This window comes from Scophthalmus maximus, chromosome 10, assembly GCF_022379125.1.
Source record: "Scophthalmus maximus strain ysfricsl-2021 chromosome 10, ASM2237912v1, whole genome shotgun sequence".
Classification (NCBI taxonomy): domain Eukaryota; kingdom Metazoa; phylum Chordata; class Actinopteri; order Pleuronectiformes; family Scophthalmidae; genus Scophthalmus; species Scophthalmus maximus.
Window position 1 is genome coordinate 16,891,240 of NC_061524.1, and position 21,136 is coordinate 16,912,375.

At 47.6% G+C, this 21,136-nt stretch overlaps 1 protein-coding gene across 1 annotated transcript; it reads left to right on the top strand.

The window, feature by feature from the left end:
• The first annotated feature begins 650 nt into the window (after positions 1-650).
• znf503 (zinc finger protein 503) lies at positions 651-3,725 on the top strand. Its single transcript, XM_035606623.2, has 2 exons — positions 651-1,392; positions 1,765-3,725. Exons 1-2 carry the CDS (start codon positions 1,114-1,116, stop codon positions 3,187-3,189), a joined length of 1,704 nt encoding a protein of 567 aa, XP_035462516.1. The 5' UTR covers positions 651-1,113; the 3' UTR covers positions 3,190-3,725.
• The last annotated feature ends 17,411 nt before the right edge of the window (positions 3,726-21,136 follow it).

A 21,136-nucleotide genomic window follows, 5' to 3' on the forward strand; every position in this document is an offset into this window, starting at 1 on the left:
ACTACATTGGTCTATTCCTGTCAACGCTCGTCTGTTAGGGGAATTCGAGCTGAAGCGGTTGGTTTTACGGTTGCCGGTGGAAAAGTCCCCGCGAGTGCAAGGGAGGGAGGGAGGGAGGGAGGGAGGACGTGGCGTGAACATCCCCGTGGTTGCACTACTGTTGGAGGGGGAAAGGGATCCAGATTTTCCGAATCATGTTTTTCTTCATCCAAAACTTTAGAAATAAATGCCCCTGCAGCAATTCAATCAAATACTGATAAAGCAACGACAGGGTCGATATGGGCTGAAAGAGCCTACATTGTTTTGTACTATTAATAATATTGATGAGGATTTATCCGCATGGATACAACTGATGGTCATGTGATACACACAAAAACTTGATGACATTTCTCATAACATAAAAAAAAGTGATCAAATGATTCTCATTAAAGTGAACCGTGTGTCATGGTTTTAAAATTGGGGGATGTGGTTAACATTTTAGAACCGACATAATACTCACGCTATTCAATTATTTGTCATTTCTTAGAGCCCGTGGAAAGAAAAAAAAGAAATAGCGCGGGCGTGCACGGCAACCGAAGCATTAAAAAGCCTATCCTCCGCCCCCGAGCTGTCAAAATAGAGGCGCTCACAAAGAGGAGAACGTCACATCCCCTTGACCCTCCAATCACCTCAGGGTCCCATTTGATTGGAAGGCGGCAAAGGCTTTAATCTCGGACTAATTCAGCTGCTTTTGAAATGAAAATTTCTCCCAGTTCGTTCTCCGGGAGCTACAGAGCGAGGAAGCAGCGGCAGCAGCGGCACCAGCAGCGGCACAGACGCACAGAAGGCGCAGCGTCCATGGTGCAAGACGCAGCCACGGATCTGCGATCACCTCGCACGGTTTCCCTCCCAGCGGCCGCGCCTCGCTCCTTTACAAGCAGGATTACCGATTATTGAACCTTTTTTTTTTTTTTTTTTTACGATTCTTTCTCTCTCCCCCCCCTCCACCCCGAGAGAGAGAGAGAGAAAGAGAAAGAGAGAGAGAGACTCGGTGCTTGGTTTGGTTTTTTTTTTGTTGGTTTTCTTAATGAATCTGACTACAGCATCGCCGTTTCATTTCCTGACTATTGGGACATGATCACGTCGCCCTCGACGTCCGCCCTGAATAATAGTGATATTTGTGTAGTCTGGGAACGCAGCAGCAGCCTCGGCAGCAGCAGCAGTAGTTGTCGGAATAGCCGCGCAGCGAGCATCAACAAGCCCTTTCTCCACTCCGCGCCTCCGTCCGATCCACTACGGCAAGCGAAGCGACTTCCCATCAAGGTTTTGAAAATGCTCACGGCACGGTCGGGACACATTTTGCACCCGGAGTATCTGCAGCCTTTGCCTTCTACCCCGATTAGTCCCATAGAGGTAAGCGATGGGGGGGAAACATTCCAAATACTACCGAGTGTTGTGCCGATTGTTCTGTTTGTGTGTGTGTGTGTGTGTGTGTGTGTGTGTGTGTGACAATACTTGGGGGACTCTCTCTATTTTGTGGTTATACCGCGATTCCAGTGTCCGAAAACAACCATGTGCAGTAGGAATTTATAATCCTCGCGACTGTTTTCGTTTGCGCAGGAGCCGTGCGTAATTACGCCTTATTCGTTTCCGCTCGGAAATGTCAAGCGAGCGCGTGTGTGTTCTGTAATCACAACGGGAGGCGTCTCGTGTGCGATTGTTTTAAGAGACAAACATTTGTTAACATCTGTTTAATCTTTTTTTTTTTTTTTCTTCCTTCTGCAGCTAGATGCCAAGAAAAGTCCGCTGGCTCTGCTGGCGCAGACCTGCTCGCAGATCGGCAAGCCGGACCCGCCGCCCTCCTCCAAGTTGTCCTCGGTAACGTCGAATGGATCTAGCGAGAAGGAATCTAAATCCGGCCCCTTGAAAATGAGCGACATTGGCGTGGACGACAAATCGAGCTTCAAGCCATACTCCAAGCCTTCCGACAAGAAGGACTCGTCCTCGGGCGGAGACAAGTCTGGTTTCCGAGTGCCGAGCGCCACCTGTCAGCCGTTCACGCCGCGGACAGGCAGCCCCAACTCCAGCACGTCGGCCTCCCCCATGCCGTCCGAGGGCAAGTGCGGGGACAGGGACGACAAGAAAGAGGCCGATTGTAACAAGGGGGGCCCCGCGGACGGCTCCGGCACCACGAGCCACAGCAGGATAAGCGTGAGCTGCGGTGGAATTAACGTGGAGGTCAACCAGCACCAGGAGACGACGCCCGGCACCAAGACCTCCTCCTCGGAGTCCCCCTCTGTAACGTCCGTGTCCTCCGCGTCCGTTCTCGGCTCGGGACTCGTGGCGCCCGTTTCGCCGTACAAGCCCGGGCAGACGGTTTTCCCCCTGCCGCCCGCTGGCATGACGTACCCAGGCAGCCTGGCCGGGGCCTACGCCGGCTACCCGCAACACTTCCTGCCCCACGGAGGGAGCTTGGTAAACGCGCAGCTGGCCAGTTCGCTGGGCTGCAGCAAGGCGGGATCCAGTCCGCTGGCGGGGGCTTCTCCGCCGTCCATCATGTCGGCGAGCCTGTGCAGAGACCCGTACTGCCTCAGCTACCACTGCGCCAGCCACTTGGCGGGCGCGGCCAGCGCGTCCTGCACGCACGAGTCCGCGGCTGCTGCGGCGGCGGCCGCGAGCGCCCTCAAGTCCGGCTACCCGCTCATGTACCAGACGCACCCCATGCACGGCGTGCACCCCTCGGCGCCGACGTTTAGCGGACACCCGCTGTACCCGTACGGCTTCATGCTCCCCAACGACCCGCTGCCCCACGTTTGCAACTGGGTGTCGGCGAATGGACCGTGTGACAAGCGCTTCTCCTCGTCGGAGGAGCTCCTGAACCACCTGAGGACTCACACCGCTTTCACCGGGGCCGACAAGTTGATATCCGGCTACCCGGGCTCCTCGTCGCTGGCCAGCGCCGCCGCGGCGGCCATGGCCTGCCACATGCACATGCCGCCGTCAGGAGCCCCCGGGAGCCCCGGCACTTTGGCCCTCAGGAGCCCGCACCACGCGTTAGGACTCAGCAGCCGCTACCACCCGTACTCCAAAAGCCCCCTGCAATCCCCCGGGGCCCCCGTTCCCGTCCCCGCAGCCACCGGCCCGTACTACTCCCCCTATGCACTGTACGGCCAGAGACTCACCACAGCGTCCGCGCTGGGATACCAGTGAGGAGAGACTTGACTTTGAAAAGTTTATAGTACTGAGAATGCAAATATAAAGACTTTTATATTAACAGCGCTAACACAACAACAGGAACAACGTTATGGGCGGGATCCGTGGACTTCAACTGTATTTATTTATATGTCGGCTTAAAGCGGGCGATAATGGCTGCAAATGGGAGAGAAAAAAATAATAATATTGGAGCAATTCAAAAAGTGCATTATGTTGAAACTGATCTCTATAGGTAAAGTGGAAAATAAAACACACACACACACACACATGTTAGAGTACTAATTCAAGTAGGGGTCTTGATTTCGATGTTAATTTGAGAAAATTGCTATGATTGTATTTGTTCTTATTTAATGTCTCAACGAGAAGAGAAATGATTTCCATGCATGTTTGTTTCTTAAATTTCAGAAATTGTCCACATTTTAAATTTTGCCGTTATTTTTCAGGTGTCCACCTTGGAAAGAGAATTGGTATTTTTTTGTATGTATTCTGGGAGAGAGCAAAAAAAAAAATAAGAAACAATTCTGTTCCATACATATCCGTGTGCCTCATTTTCTTAAGTGTTATTCGCTTTGAAATAATACCCACATTTATTTTCCAATGACATTTATAAAAAAAAAAAAAAGTTGGCCTTTGAAATCAATGGGGTTATTTGATCATTTTTGTGACATGTAGGCCTCTAGGTTTTTTCAGGCTGTCATGCTTTTCTTTTCTCTCTTTTTTTCTTTAATGCAGTCACGAGGACAAATCATGACGCTTTATCCATATAATCTTCTGTTGCGTCTTTCTTTCTATACACTCATATGTACCAAATGGCCGACAAGCTTTAAAAGTTAAATCAAGAGCACACAATAAAGTTCAAATTAAATGCAGCTTAATGAGGGAGGGAACTGCGTGCCCGGGTCTGTGTGCGCGCGCGTGCGCGTGTGCGCGCGCGCGCACCGAGTTCCTAATGTGAATGTGTGCGGGAGATTTAAGTTTGCTGTTGGGCGAATTTTCGCGAGTCGTTTGAGATGGATCCGTTTTGGAGAAGCTACTTTATCTGCGTAATAATAAGTACATTTGTGAAATTTGACTGGGGGGGGGGGGGTCAACAAGGACAGATAGCCACAGTAAAGCCTATGTATTTTAAACTGCTGAAAAAAAAAATGTCGAACTGGCCAGCTGCGCGTTTACCAAGCTCCCTCCGTGGGGCAGGAAGTGTTGCGGGTAGCCGGCGTAGGCCCCGGCCAGGCTGCCTGGGTACGTCATGCCAGCGGGCGGCAGGGGGAAAAAAAATCGATTTTGCAACCTTAAGAGAAAGGGCGGACATTGAACAAGTCACTGGCTTTCAGGTGTAATGCACTAGAATTTCTTTCTTTTTTTTAACAAGCGTTTTCGATGATAGTGTGTCGTATTTTTTTATTTATGACAAAAGCTGCGGACCGAGCGCGAGACTCTGCTGCTCCACCATGGAGGCCAACTGGTTTGTGTGGGGGTTTTCTTTTCTTTTTCTTTTCTTTTTTTAAGTTATAGTACGGGGCTAATTTCTTTATGTGGATGATCATCACCTGGATGCCATATTTAATTTGCATTTGATAATCTCATCCACGTGTAAATTTAATGTATAGAGCACTCCAGTTTGTGATTAAAAAAAAGAAAAGAGATCGGACTTTCAGTTTCATTTCCCTGCAGGTACGAACACCCGCAACTCGTGGTTGGACACATTGGAATCCTCTTAATGCATATTTTAAAAATTACAAGTGAATAAGTACAAATGTAAACTCGGCTATTGATGATTTTAAATATATATATTTTCTTACACGTATCATGGCAGGGAGAACATTGTTACAGCTGATCTTTTTTCTCTCCTTTCTTCTTCTTCTAATGACACACAATCAGCCGCATGTCTGAGCTTCATTGCCTTTGCAAAAATATGGAACAGCTTACAAACCAGAATCGGTCAATACTTGAGTGCCACAGTGGAAGTCCGCACGGAGAGGCCCCGTCACTTGAAACCACCGACCCCAAACAGCAACAACTGTTTTGGTCTTTTGGAGTTCCTTTTGGGCATCGTTGTTTCACAGTGGTGATTTATTGAGGACGCCCCCTCCTCGCGCTCGGCGCTGTCCCCTGTCAGAGTGTGTGTGTGTGTGTGTGTGTGTGTGTGCGAGGCCCACACGCGTCCTGAACTGATGTAATGACGGTGAAAGGGAGCAATTTCCATTTTTACCCACATCACGGTGGCTGTGTTGCGCGGAGGTCCCCGGCGGAAGGCAATTCATCATGCGCCCCCTCCCCCCCCCCCACCCCCGGCCCTGTCACCGGGGGAACAGGCGGCCACATGTGCGAGGCGTGAATTGCAAGAGAATCAGAGTGCATATGCACTTTGTCCATTCAAAGCCCATAAGAGTCCTCGGTGTGCTCAAAGCTCTGCAGCAACAGAAAGCATATGTATACACATCGTCATGTTAAATATTGTGAATTCATAATTCAGTTTCCTTTTTCTGAAGTGAAATTAAGGGGGACTTCAGTCATGAACCTGCTCGATGGGATTTTACGGATTTAACGGGGATCCCGTCAACCCTATCAAGGAATAGTCTGGCGAGGGTCTGCAGGGGGCACACAGGTCAGGGGAGCTGAAGTTTATGGAAGGTTTAGTGGCCAGTGTGGCAAAGTAAACAGTGACAGTGTTAGGGTTTCAGGGCTTCTCCGTATGAAAACATGGTCTGATTGTGAGCGTTAAACACGGTGGGGCCAAAAACTTGAGGGTTAAAACTTTTAAGACAATTTAAGAGGTGTGGCCTCACTGGAGAAGATACTGAGTTACATAAAATAAGATCACAGAGATACATCTTTTACATTCCGGAAGCCAATCGCCTCACAATTTTTGTCCCCCCCCCGAAAGGATGGGCTCAAAAATGTACATAACGGTGCAGCAAGTCTGCTTCAAAAAGTATGGAAGAAGAAATCTCTGTAAAATAGACTTTCCTTTTTTCAGATTTCTGGTCAAGAACTGAACATTTTTTTAATTCTTGGGACCGACTTTATATCCAGGGGAGCGAGGGAGAGAGACACTGCAGGAAACCTGGCAGGACATCTGGCAATGGGGATGGGGGGGGGGGGGGGGGCGACACCAGGACGTGACTCACACACCTAACCCCATATTCAACCCTACTGAATTACCACCACTAAAGCCGTCGTTAGTGGGTGTGTGGCACAGTATAAAGACTTGTCGTTGTCTGCAGTGGCTGGTCTATAGTTTGGGTAACAGCTGTGTCAATAAGGGAGAGTTGCTTTAATGTCCAACGCTGTTCCAGTTAAAGAGTTATTATCATTTTGCATGTATGTGCGGTTGTGTTACCGGGCTGCGATTACAAAGCAAAAGCTCTCCATGAGGGAGAGAGACAAAAAAGAGACCTATCAACAACGGCTTTGTTTGCACTGTTTACTTTATGGGCCCTTCATTTTTTTTTTCCTTCTCATGTTGCAAATATGATTTGCACACACAAATCGCTACTTTTCAAATACAATTTTTGATCGTACATCTACTTCGCAGGTATATCAATGAGAAGGGCCTCCGTCCGTGACCATACGACTGTACATGACACACAGCCCCATCTCAAACAGGCCTCCACACTCCAGCTGTTGTAAAAGGTGTCAGCTTAGCGGACTGCCATCATGTCATGCGCGGGATTTACGCTGATACCGGCTGCCGAGGTGCCCACAGATTTGTGATTGTCGTAATGAAGCCGTAAAAAGCGGGAAGCATGGAACAAAGCAAGGGGGCCGGGGGGGTCGTAAACAGATCCGCTGCTTCGGGCGAATCTGCGCTAAATCTGCATATTGAACAGGAGATTAAACAAAAGTCAACGTTGTCGTGTCCACCGACGGCGAGGCTCCCTTTCCTGACAATACTGATCGTAGGACGCAGTCGCCCAAGGCGGACAGGAATCCCTCCCAGCTCCTCTACACGTGGTCACCCTCCCTCATTGATTTACAAATGTAAAGTGCTCATCCAGGTGACGCGGGAGAAGTGGCAGTGTTGATCTCTCTGTGCCGCTCACATCTCTCACCGGCGAGACACTTTTCTTGTGCTCAGACAGCCTAATTGAGGTCATTGCTGTCTGCCTCGGGATCGACGGTGCGCCGGGGTGTTTTAGCGCTCGGATAATTTGCCCATTTTCTCATCCTGACAAAGAATATTTTATGGAAATGCACCCTTACTCCGGGCACCTTAATGGAGTGTGTTGGAGTAGTATGCGAGCTGATGAGCTTGTTGTCTGTCACTGATAGATGTAAAAAAGAAAAAAGGCAGGGGAAAATGTCAGGGATGGGCTCTGCTCCAAAGGGCTCTTTGCCTTTTTGTTTGAAATCTGCAGTGCCTGAGCACTGTATCTTCAGGGTGCAGCGCGGCGCGCCACCACAAGGGTGTTTGTAAGAGTTTGAAGCTGTGCGAATTGCAGCACAAGATGTACAGCGCGTGACTTTGTGTGCAGCCACGCGGCGGACCATCGAAGACACGGTCCTCCGACTTAATTCGAGACGAAGGGACTTGCTTTGCGAGAATTTCTTTTGCCGTTGACGGTTGGGAGCTTTCAGTCTGCCATGTAACTGCCGCCTGCTGCCGCTCTCTCGCCTTCGCGAGCGAATCCTCATGACGTGTCGCTGGCCCGACGCGACAGTATGCGGTGCATGATGTCATTTCCATGGGTGTGGGCCACCAATTACCGTGAGTCACATGCTTACTAACTGCATAAACCCCGGCCTGGATGCAGATATAATAATTAGTCAGCACTGTTGTGTTTGATGTCTCTTCCAGGGAATGTGCCCGACTGACACTCTAATAACAGAATAATGTATCTCTTTATTTAATTAAAGCTGTTCACGTTGTACGTGAGGCGGTAATTCCCAGGAGCTTCCGATGGAAGGATCGTCCCAGCGCTGGGCACCGCCCTCCATTCTGCTAAAAGTTCCTACCAAGTGATTTTGGGGAAATCCAAAGAAGAGCGTCTTTTGCAAACTTTGTCTTGCTGTCTTTATTTTCATCATCTGTCAACACATAAGATGTAATAACCAATCTGACTGTATGAACTACTGTATTAAGGTCATGCGGTAACAAATGAATAAATAGCATAACGCTTAGAAGTCAATAAACTGCCTTTGAAACAAACATTGCACTTGCACACACAGTGGACTTTACAATGCTGACATATTTACTGTGCGGAACAATTCAATAATTTACAGTGATTAATAAAGAAATGAATAACACCGAGGTGGTTGCCTGTAAGATGTGAAACAAACGTGGTTTTCATTTGTTCAGCGAAAAAACTGTTTTCTGACGTGGCATAAACACATGAAAAGTTCCCAGAGCGGCGTTTGAGAAAAATCTCTAAATCTTTGCATACAAGTGCGATGCTAGTTAGCTTGAGGACAACACAAACATCTCAGCGACTGAGCTCTACGTGAAAGCTGCTCGAGGGTACCCCGAGGAGTTTTCATTGGGATGAAATGCAGATTTGTACATGTTCCCGTTGCGTCTCCACAAACACTAAACCGCCTACCCTTAAATTGTTTGGTTTCTCGGGGATGCAGGCCTACCATATGTTGCTTGGACTATGTTTCGGTGGAGAACCGTAGATCCAATTGGCGCCACCACCGGTGAATAACAGTGGTTGCACAGCCACAACAGATACGCTGGCTTTGAGGAGTCGTGTAGCTGTTTGGCCTCTTGACCTCGAATTTAGCGGGAAACTCTTGCTCCGTAGGTGCTGCCGTTGCTTGATCCACCTGCACTGTAAAAAACAAAGGGCTGGATGCAGAGAGATCAGGCACATTCCCCGGAGGGGGGGGGGGGGGTTCAAAGAAAATCACCAGCTGACAGTGGGTGGGTTTGAGTCAAGTTGAAGTGGATTCAACCAAAAGTTACAAGACAAAACTTCATCACATTTCTGGCAGTGGTGCCCATGGGGTTCGGTGGCTAACTTCCTCGGCCCTCTGCTCCCCCCCCCCCCACACACACACATTTGCCTGCAAATCAAAAGGTTATGCTCCCTGATGCTATCTCTTATTTATCCCTTTGTCAAATTTCTTTTACCAAACACTGTTTTGACAGTTTTCCCGAAGCATGGTGTTCCTTTTTATACATTACGATAAATCGTGACGCAGGAAAAGCAAACTGTGAGCCAGAACGCTCAATACCTGGACCCTGGAACTAGCTCATCTAAATGGAATGAAATCTTCTTTTTAAACATGTTGTCAATTTGACTCGTGCTCCTCCTGCTACGACACGCCAAAATGTGTGCAGGTGAAAGAGACCTATTATCACCTAGCTATAACCCTGTCTCGTACACATCTAGATTAAGATCAGTGCTGGATTACACCAGAGGGCTTCCCTCTGGATACAAAGGGCAACTACCTTTGGAAACCAGGACACATAATAGTGCTGTGTTAAGACACGAATAGCGTACGCCAATATAACAAACACACTAAGTGGACGTGGTTATATTTTGCCTCAGAAGCTGTTTTCAGAATCGGAGACAGAATCAGTTGCAAACCCGTAAAGCACCATCTTGAGGCATTACAAGTTACTTGGTGTAGTAGTGGTACTCCAAAGGACTATTAACTGATTTAAGGAACCGCCGAAGAAACCAGAACTTTCTGTTTACAGGAAGAAAAAGAAAAAAAGGGAAGTGCGAACTCCACCATGACATTCTCCAGAGTTTCCCGGCTGGAGCCAAGTGTGAAAAACAGCAATATATAACACTTATGTGATTTATGAGCGCTATATTTATCACATTGATATAAACTATTCAACTATTACCAGCCTCCACATTACTCCAGCAATTCATTCGTGTCAGTGGACCAAACAATTCCCCTCCCCTCTGCACTGGCAACCCCGACACCAAACTACTTGTCCCTGCCCGCGCCCATTCGACTTCCAATAGAGACTTCTCCAAGGAAATAATAGCAGTGGGGGACATTTTCTCAGCTCATCCACATGCAGTAAGTGATGATGCTGCTGCGATGTATCACACATTGATCTGAGGCATTTGGGGGAGCTGGGCGTATTAAGAAGGGGAGTGCAGAAGACTAATGGGCCTGACTGCGGGACAAATTGGGCCAGACATACAGCAACACAGCCCCAGGAAACATGGTGGCTCACATCACTTTATTGCCTTAATGCATTTTAGTGTTAACTGTGGAATTGGACCTCAAATTACCTACAATCCATTTGTTTTTTCCTCCTCTCTCGTTGTCTTCTGCCCTACAGAAGGTAGAGTGAAAACAGTGTACGTGGCCTCATGCTGAACAAGCAAGTTTCCCCTTTTTCCTTTTGAAATATATATATATATATATATATATATATATATATATATATATATATATATATATATATATATATATATATATTTAAAATTTGAAATAGTAAGCCGTATTGTTAGCCATAAAGTTAAGTTTAGAAAACTCAAAGAAAGCTCTTTTGTATTTACTTCCAGACTTTATGATTATTGGAACACTGTGCCACTGCAAAAAATAAAAAACATCATCTTCTGGTGTCAGATTGAGTTCCAGTGAGCTCATGTTTTATTCGGAGCCAGCTGATCTCCTCATTAAAATGTGTTACTCCACAACTTTTTTACAGACTCTTACAGCGCTGCACCGTACAAGTTCCATCATGCAGTTGTGGGCAACACACCCGGGCCCCATGCTGAGGGGTCTCGTGCTGTTAATAAGACTCTGTGCGGAAAATATGGCCACGGTAAGCGGGGCACCCTCTACATCTGTCCAAATGCACCATGTCCTGTGAAAGATAAAGAAGACCTGTGCCGTTTATCTTCATTTCCTGTGGCCGGTCGAGCAGATATGGAAAGAGCCAGTGAGGCGGTCCGTCTCAGCTGCAGACCACACGGTGCAGGCTCTGTCCGTGAGATGCTACCCATGCGGCCTGAAGCCGTGTGTCACACCTTGTGTCATGAGTTGCTCCCAAGTTTTGGTTATTTCTGATCATTTATTCGCTGATTTAATTTGGTTTGTAACTTCGTCTGAGGCGACGACTCACGCACACACACACTGTACTGTATAATGCACAGTATTTAGACAGCATAGCTCTTTGTGTGATGCTTGAGATCCTCCAGAGTTTGAATTAAGTGCAACTGTTTAATGTGACAAGAAGCTCTCCCGACTCGGAGACTCGAGGTTACGGAGCTTTTTGAAAGCCAAAGTGTTGTGACAGTCAAATGCTGAAATGTCGTCGTCCCCCCATAAAAAAAAAGTCAGACAGGGTATGAGTGAGCTGGAAGTCACGCAGGAGACTTCACAGTGTGTCTGATGTGGAAGTCTGAGATAGTTAATTTTCTTCAAGGCGGAAGCGGCCGAATGCAAGCTATCAACCTTCAGGGCTTTAACTATTATGAGCAGAGGAAGCACACATAATGTACACATGCGCACAGCCGAGGAGTCAATCAAAAAATAAACAGATGAAACCTGCGGAAAATCTGAGGACAGAGAAACTGTCACGAGGAGGATTCTCACCACAAAGACGGCGGGAAAGACAAGTGAAGGGATCGTTTGAAACCTTAGGTAAATAAGCGGAATCAGGCGTTGAACATCCAGGTAATAACTGAAGTTATGACTTGGCATTTGCTCTGACATGCATTTGAGACAGGAACATTAAAAGATATCCACCATTTGACAGGTATCACAGCTCCCCCAGGCAAGAAGGATTCTCATTGTGATGAGTGTGTCAGTCACGGTGAAGCCTGTCGACATGCCAGATCTCAAGCACTGATGTTCAGGAATAACTCTTGCCTCAGAAATTACAAATGGAATATTTGAATAGCCGTGTGACGGAAGACTGATTGTGGCTAAAGTACAGAATGTTTAGTTTGGGTTGTCGAGGCTTTAGCGTTCCTGAAAAATACAAAATGTCCCCGCATAGCCATTAATGCCACAAAATGCTTCAAATCAGTATTCTGCCCCCTCACATGTTCCAGACCCAACGTAGTTTCCCATTCTCAATGCACAGGAGAGCTTTTGCTCGCCGTGTTCTTTAGAAACACTGACGTGGGGAGAAAAAAAAAGAAAAGAAGAGAGCCTTGAATCGGAGAAACACGGCAAGACCCACCGCTCCCAGTGCGCCAGAAGCTCAACAGTCAGCGCAACTGTGCAAATTCCCAAAATGGATCATTCATAATCTACTTCAAGGAATTAGTTGTGACTCAAGTTGACAGGGCAGCGGAGAGACGGCGGACGACATGGGGGTTTAAATGCCACGCACAGCGCCGCGCGCGAGCAGTCGCTCTGTATGCATTTTTCACTCCAGCATGTGACACGTTCAGTATATGACGCTCACACTGATTTACTTCCCCCTCTCCCGGCTAAATAATTTACAGGATACGCCTCTCTGTGCTTCTAGTGGCTGCTGTATGGACCTGCTTGCCTTTGAAAATGCTCCACAGGCAAGCGGCCATGTGCCTGGATGGAGGGGGGGGGGACCCCTCAGCACTGATTAATAAGCGGCACCCGCACTCCGCCGCGAAGCACGACGTAACCAGGACGCAGCCGAGGGGCAGCTGGGCGCGTTGCGTGCGTTTTCCCGTGGAAAAGGCCTCGGTCCGACGCTGCGCAGGCAACACGAGCGGTCTGATGTAGCGTGTATGTGATACAGATCTGTTTCATGTTTTTGTTTTGTTTTTTTTGCCGTGTGATTCACCCGCAGTGTTTGCATGGGAGCCCTGTCTCGAAATATGGACGCGATACAAAGCAATTCAGAATATGTCTGTGAGGCGTGTGTTGGTTGGTCTAAACGCCAGTTCAAAGAAAACACTGTCGGTTCCTTGCGGGTGACTAATCTTTTGGTCGGCAAACAAAGCCAAAGGCTATTTATTCAGCGCGGCGTCATTCAAACTGCAATAAGTGGACGACACGAAACGGCATTCGTTCTTTTAAATATTATTCCCCGTCAACGTTTGATTTTCCCGGCAGGCGATTTCACTTCGAGCATATTCTTTGGACAAGGAGACCTGACAGCCAAACGATGGATCACTCCCGAGTGTGTTTACTCTGCAGCACCTGTTGATTATGTGATCTGATAAGAATGCAGCCGCCCATTCTTCAGATGGACGTGACACATACTGTATCACACCCGCACGACTGCAAATCGCATTAACTTCATTTACCTTTAGACCGGCGGTCTGCTCAGGAGTAAGTTACAGGGATTTGGAGAGCTTTCATTTGACTATATTTGAAATGATCTTGTGCACGTAGGGAGAGTAGAAGCACAACTGTAGCTCACGGATAGTTATATAATTCAGCGGCAAATGGGCGGCAAGTCGAGGGAGAGAAATCTCACCGGCTGCAGAGTCCATGGCCAAATGTGTGTCTGTCTCGGGGGGCCCTGTGACGTGAAAATGTTTGAGAGCGGGCTGCTTTAGACAAGTCCAAAAACTGCGGGGAGGCAGCCAGCATTTTCCAGTTCAGAGCTCAACCCAGCCCAGCGTGGTCTCGACAGGTTGAGTGCCTGCATGCTTTCACTCCCAAACGATAGAACAATATCCCCTTGTTGCCGGCGAAAAAAAGGAGGGGAATCAATGTGACAGCTGTGAACGAACAGATGACGGGGCAGTCGACCGTGTGAGATGCAAAATGCTCCCCCTCGTCCCTCCCCGAATCTCGTGAACTTCAAAGCCGCCAATTGCTAATTTGATCCTCGAGCTGTGCCATGCCGTCGCGGGGTGAGGTGCCCGACGATGGAGGCCGCGCCGCGCGTCGCTTCGCCGCCGCCGTCGTCTCATGTGCGCAGACGACCAGATCAACTGCCTTTTGATTAATAACCGCTATCGTTAAAAAGGCTCGGTCGACCATTTTTAATCATACATGGGATCACTTCTGTGCGCGTGCGCCGTCACTCATGGGGCAACAGGCTCCTTATTTTCTACGCATCGCCTCAACGTCGACAAACAGGGATTACGCAAGCGACGTCGTGCGGTCGATACGACGATCACAGAGTTGAGTCGCTCCGTAGTCGTGCCGATGCAGCCTCGCGACATTTCATTCTGTCTTCCCGTATCAGCCCATTCTACACGGCGTGCACGTTCACCCCCAACACTGTCCTCACACGCGCACAAAGGCACACGCTCGGCACATCAGGTTTTAATATGCACTCGCAGGGGTAGATCGTTGTCTTGTCCTATTCTCTCCTGATTTCTTTCTTTCCATTTCCTCCGCAGACATCTCCCGGAGTCCATTCGGCCGCAATACAAATTAAAAAGTCCTGCGTTGAAAGGCTGCAGCCTTTCCACACTTCGCAGGGCCGACACACAGTTGTCCCTGTATTTTGGGTGTGCAATGTAATGGTTCATCCATCTCATCTGTTGGGCTAAATGTGCTTGTTGAAAACTATCTGAGCCGAGGCTCTGCCCTCAGATTTAATTTCCTCACACACTGTACACTGTGCGCTTTTAGCAGTGCCGGCGGCTGAGTCTCTTTCGGAGCGAGACCTGGCGCTCGGCCACGACAAGTCCATCGTTTGCGTATTGCACGGTTAGTGGTGCTTCCTACCGCCATATTTATGTACTCCAACTGTATCCCCTTTCATGGAAACCCTAACCAGTGGGTGATTTGTCTCCATAAGAGAGTGCCATTTACAAGCAGCCATGCTGGGGTGGGACCCCAACCGGGGGACTTGTTAATGGCACACATCCACTTCTCACCAGATGCTGTCCAGAAAAAACCCCCCAACGTATACGGAGAGAGATGTCGAACTCAATTTTCCATGAATGCTCGACCACATTGTTAAACTGAAGGAGTTTTTAACGTAACCTGCATGTTTTCGTTGACTTTTTTTGAAATGGCACCATCGTACGGTAAACCCTAAAGTAGCTAAGATGAGCTGTCGACGATTGGTGACTCCATCATTTTGTGTTTGTTTGGAAATGAGTGATATGGCAGACAGATTATTTGATTTGAAATGTTTACACTTAATGACCAAGATCTATTTCAACTAACAGCAATAATATTAAATAAAGTAGCGATGCCTTTGTCCTGAAGTTGATCTAAGTTTTAATTTGATTTTTTAGTTGTTCCACAGTGGTTTCACACCAACAACTCAACTCATCAAGAATAAACGCACCAGTGACATTTATAAAATAGTAATCTATCTTCTACCGACCTACAGCCAATAGCTCGTCTGAGTTTTACCGTGCCTTGCCAAAAACCTTAAGTTTTAAGCCCAGGAAGTCAAACAACCCCGGGTCTTAAAAACACAGGCCCAAGAGAGCTCGCTTCACAGTTCACTTGTCAAGAGTATTTTCCTGTCAACTATAAGATGAGTAAAGTCATAGATGATGTTTTCACTTTGGAAATTCCAACTGCCGTCGTTTTATATACAGTATTTAACACATGCACATGTATTTTTATTGCCTCGCGAGTCATTATATTTACCTTTCGCAATACTGATATTCATATCTAAATTGTATTGCCTTGTTTTAATTAATTTATTTACTTTGGATGAATTTGTTAAATTTGATATTGTGTATTTAAAAAAAAAATACGTATGTTGTTTTATGGATCCCTTTGACTGGGTAAATGGGCCAATGGCAAAATAAACTACTTGACAGTCATCTATTCCTTTTTGCGTTGTGATCACAGAGTGGTAGCTAAGCTGTAAACGGAGGAAGCTGGAGTTTTCATCTGTCTGCAATAGGGACTCAATTTCCTTTTTTCTTACTGTCATATATTGATCAAATTACTGACATTTTAGTCTTCATCCAATGCGTCTCATGCGAATTTATTTTTCCTCAGTATATACCTTCAACTGCAGGAGATGAGTTCCTTACCCATTTACAGATGATACTCCATTTTCTCAAATACATTGGACACACTATAAATTGGAAGCTTTTTCGATTGCGCCAAGGTCACCGGGGCTAATCTCAGATAGACAATATACATGCCACTCTTCAGCACTTGGATCAATTTTGAAAGTCTCCCTCTCGTCGTGTATTTGCCCTCCATTTCAGAGAAGAAGAAAAAAAGAAAAAGATTTATTGAAAATCAGATCTCAGGTTATGGGCCCCGATCACAGCAAAAGAAAAAAAAATTGCAGAATTTACTGTCTGCTTTTACAGCTGGATCTCAGGAATAATTGTTGCGGGACACGATGGTGAGTTAGCAGTTGTAAACCTGTCCCCCATATAAATTACCTAATCAGGAGATCCCAGTGGTTATATAAATTGAGCCGCTCATTCGTCCTCAATGGCCTGTGTGTGCATATAAAACCACCACGACGATCATATACTTCACAGGAAAGGGGGTAGCCATCGCTGTTTACAGAGTTAGGGGGAAATGGATGACTTTTTGCATGCTCAATCAACTGTGAAATGTCCATTTAATCATCCCCAGAACCCCCCCCCCCCCCAGTTTATTTGTGCTGCAGCGTGGATTTACATTTCCAAACATCCCCCATATTAATCATTACTTCATCACGCCCTCCAACTGACAAAAAGCATAAACCACCTCAGTGTACTGCCCTGTCGACTAATGTGTGTACGTTTCTGTCTAGCAGCATATGTGTATCCCTATTTGTGTGTGTGTGTGTGTGTGTGTGTGTGTGTGAGAGAGGGAAAAACCTGCCCTTTGATTAACTCACCACTCTCTGTGTCCAGCAGAAATATTGAGTTTAAGCGGCATGATTGCATTTTTTATTTATTTTTTTGTCCAAATGGGAGTCACTCACATGCACTTTTTCCTCTCGAGACGGTATCCGAATGATGGATGCTACTTTTCAGGAAACGACATCAAATTTAAAAAAAGAAAAGAAAAACGCGTGTTTTTAGTAAGTAAAAATGTCACACGCCATCTTGGTTTTCGTGAAACGGTGGGCTGGCTTTTAACTAGCGCGCAATCAGTTCAACTTTTACATGAAATGCTGTGAGCTTTAACAAAATGGAAGGAGAAAAATGTTGAGGGTCCAATTTATTTTGTTGCAAAAAAAAGACAAAAGAAAAGAGAAAAAAAGCCCTTGCAATCCTGGCCGGTCCTCTGCATAACAAAGCTCGAGTGATTTACTCATACTGTACTGCAACGGGACTACCATGACAGAGCCTCTCTACCTGCCGCCGTAATGAAATTCAGGACGTTTCACCATCAACAATGAATCCTTCATGAAAGAGTGAAGTATGAGTTTATCACCCTGGATGAGAAGCATGTTACATTTGCCACTTTAAACAAGATGAATGGGTCACTCAGCCATTTACATTCTCATACATTTTTATGACTCTGCCATCAAGCGAATTTGATCTATTGGTAACAAGATAAATGATGGGCATAAAGCTTTGGCAGTTCTGACTTTAAACAATCTTTCATTTGATGCCAGTCTTTTGCTTTTTACGCGACGCACCATCTGTCTTCACAACCTTGTGCTCAAACAGTTGAAGAGCAAAAGGGGAGAAAACGGCAGCCTCCCTTGGTTTTCTTGCAAGAGTGCATCCAACACAGTCAAATCCCCTTACCACCCCGTGTTCTGTGTGTTGCATGTGCGTGTCACTCGTGATGGGAAACAGGTTGACCTCCGAGGTGCACAAAGGGGTGTTTTGTTCCACGTGGTCGATGGGGACGCTCAGCCGACCATGGGAGTTCGTCATGCAGTAGCATGAAGAGCAGCTGAAAGCTTCACTTTGCAGTTGCCAGCTCCTTTCCAGATTGCTTTTTTCTTTCGGCCTGATGCCCGCGTGTGTACATTTGGGCGTGGAATTTCAGGAGCAGAAAAAAGAAAAAGAAAAAGAGAGTTGGGTCGCAGGAAATATCCCCTGTCAAAGAGTGACGGAGGACGGTGAATGGAGCTGTCCGAGGGATCAGAGTGATGGAGGAAGACATCCCCTCTGTTCTCTCTGTGTGTCAGTGTCCTTCGTCTCCCTCTCCCCCTCTCGTTCTTGTTGGCTTGTTATTTCACACACAGCGTTGGCCGGTTAGATGTAATCACTGGAAACATTTCAACGGGCTCATTTGTCTCCGACTGTCACGCAGATGAACCTTTCAGTTGCACGGACGGCAGATTAGAAACGTCGCCGTCGGAGCGCCATGGATGGATCCGCGCGGAGACCTCAGCACCCCTGTGTTGCCATTTGGAAAACCACCCCCGGCCCATTTAGTCACTGGCGAGCGAGGGTGTTGCAGCGCGGACAGAATGATGTATCACCTCGTCCGGCTAAATGACAATTTTATTTCTCACCGACACTTTTCCCGGGGGGGGGGGGGGGGCGGAAAATTACCGGCGCGTTTTTCTCTTCGCCCGGCAACTTTTGATCGAACGCGACGTCAATCAGGCTAACTGGCGAGGGCGTTTGCCGTGAACGGCATCGTCCCGTGGCGTCGATTTGCTGATTGACAGTGTGTGCCAAGGAGCCCGGGCCAACGCAGTGTGTTTTGGCGCGCGCCGTTTTGCATCTCGCCGACTTTTTCTTCAAGTAATGCTGAAGTAAGTCATCTCTTGTGAGAGACACGTACAGAGAGCTGCCGGGAAGAGAAACAGGAAGTGCAACAGATGGCCTTTTTTGTTTGGGTATCGACGACGGGGCCCTGTAATTTACACCCTAATGGGCGACGACACCATTGCTGCTGGAGGCATCGCCGCTCTGACGGAGGCAGGGAGGGAAGGAGAGAGAGGGAGAGCGCTCCATCATGGAAAAGGGAGCTCCTGTCTGCCGCAGTGGTCCGGGACAAAGCTGAGAGCTCCCAGACGCCCTGTATGATTAATGACTTATGGCCACGCTGTGTGGAAGCCTGGTAATTAGCTACAGGCTGATTAAAGACAAGTAAACTTCTGCTGATAACCCGATTCTGTTTCTCCCCAGCGCCGACACTGGCATGTGGAAGCTCTTACTGCCAAGTTTGCAAGAAACAGACCAACGTTGAGTATGATGAATGTAGTCTCCAACAGGCGTATACAGGCTCTAATTTAAAACTATTTAGCGTGTGACATATTGGCATTGTGCTCTCTCTGTCTCCCTCCGTTCGTGTTTGTGGTTTCGCGATGCCGTCCAGGTTTCAGGGGGCTGTTGTTTTCAGTTTGCGTCTGGCATATCCATGAATAAAGTTCTGTCCTGGCTCCCCTCCCTTTCGCTCCCCGCGGTCTTTTCCCTGGCCATAGATTTTTCTCCCAACATTTGCACTTTCTATATTAGCGAACAAAGAGAGCGGCACTGTGCCACAGGAGTTCGTCAACTCCCAGATTCTTTTTTACAGCGCAGGCTGCCCAGGAGCAGACAGAAAAGCTCCAGTGTAGTGGGAGCAGAGAGTGGACAGCATTACGCTGGAGTTAACTCGTGAGACCAAGTGCAGGCAGAGTGAGTTTAGGCACGAAAAGGACGAGGAGGCCTCCAAGTACTCCGTCAGCAGCCAAAACGACCCACGCAACCGTTCCAAAAGTCTTGTATTTTCATGAGGTGGGACTATTCCCCTACGGTAAACAGATGGAGAGAAAGAATAATGGATTGCAACATTAAATAAAGCTGATGTGTGTGGTTTTTTTTGTTGCAGTGGAGAGTCCCAAAGATACTGAAATTAGCATCGGTGTTGTTTGAGAAATACTGTGCACTGTCATCACCATCCCACTCTGATGGGAATATAATGTTGTCGCAGGACGTTATGCAACGGATGTGTCCGACGCTTCTCCAAAAATGTACAGGCAGACGCCAGTTTTGCCGTGGGTGGTTTACTACCCCACTAATCGGGCAGCCCAGTTTGTCTGTGGCAAGTGAGAAATGGGCTCCTCTGGAAATGAAATACAGGACTCTTTGTGTGTGTGTGTTAATGTGTGTGTGTGTGTGTGTGAGGGTCTGTGGTAGGAAAAAGGACAGTGCCACAGGGCGACCGTATATGTGCTGAGATGAAATGCCCGGCCACCCACTCCTCTCCTTTTATCACCCCTCTCATAATTAGGTTGGTTAACATACTGCCGTGTATGCAGTCATATTGACTGGAAGCTTAATCACGTTACTATTGAATTCCCGTCCCCGCTCGCCCCCCAGGTGACACTTGTAAGTCCAGAGTTATGGCCCTAACCTATGGGAGGAAATTAGCTGCGGACACAAGTTTGCTCTTGTTCCCCAACCCTCAGTGTGAAAATATTTAGCAGGCGACAACAGTGTGAGAAATGGACGGGGGGGGGGGGGGGGGGGGGGGGGGGGAGCACAATGTTCTACATAGAGCGCCAGTCGGCGGCATGAAAAATGCAGGACGAGCAGAGAGAGGTGTAGCGTGTGTTAGTCTGGCTGGCAGTCCATTAGGCCTGATAGACATTTCACTTACCATAGTCAAATATAACAGTCTAGCATTCATTAATATGAGGAAGGGTCCGGGGAATCAAACTCACCATCTGGTTAAGGCGACAGTATAATGTACAGCTCATGATTAGGTCTAAGGAGTGGAATTTCACTTTAATCTTTCTCAGGGCCCGAAATTTCCATCTGCACAGTGCGGCACATCATTTTTCTTCGAGACAAATGTGCTGTTTTTCATGTTCCAAAATTAGATCAGAAGAAAACGATTAATCATGTCACGGCCTGGGAAAGGAAACAAAGATCTGATTTTCTTCTCTTCCCTCTCTCTTGCTGCACCCCATGCCCCTCCCCTTTCCTCACCTCCTCCTTTGCTTCCCCTCTAGCCTCCCCTCATCCCCTCTGCAAGACGTCCCTCCTCCCCGCCTCCTTCCTGTATCTCTTATCCTCTGCCTTCCCCTCTCCCTCCTTTCACCCGTGCTCTGGACAGCGCTGCCGAGCCATATATTCCTCCCCGTCTTCCTGCGAGACAGAGTTATTTTCCCCGTCATCGCTCGGCCTCGACTTCAAAAGAAGGGATGCGCACCCCCGATGATGAATGCGAAATGATGAGGTGTCTTCAATTAGCATAGCCGTCGCTCTTCCCCTCCGCCCGGCCCGTGGCGGGCGAACAACAGATGGCGGCCTGTTTG

Coding starts and splice junctions, on each gene's coding strand:
- znf503 (XM_035606623.2), top strand. CDS start 1,114: ATGATCACGTCGCCCTCGACGTCCGCCCTGAATAATAGTGATATTTGT. Junction 1,393..1,764: donor CCCCGATTAGTCCCATAGAG/GTAAGCGATGGG, acceptor TTCCTTCTGCAG/CTAGATGCCAAGAAAAGTCC.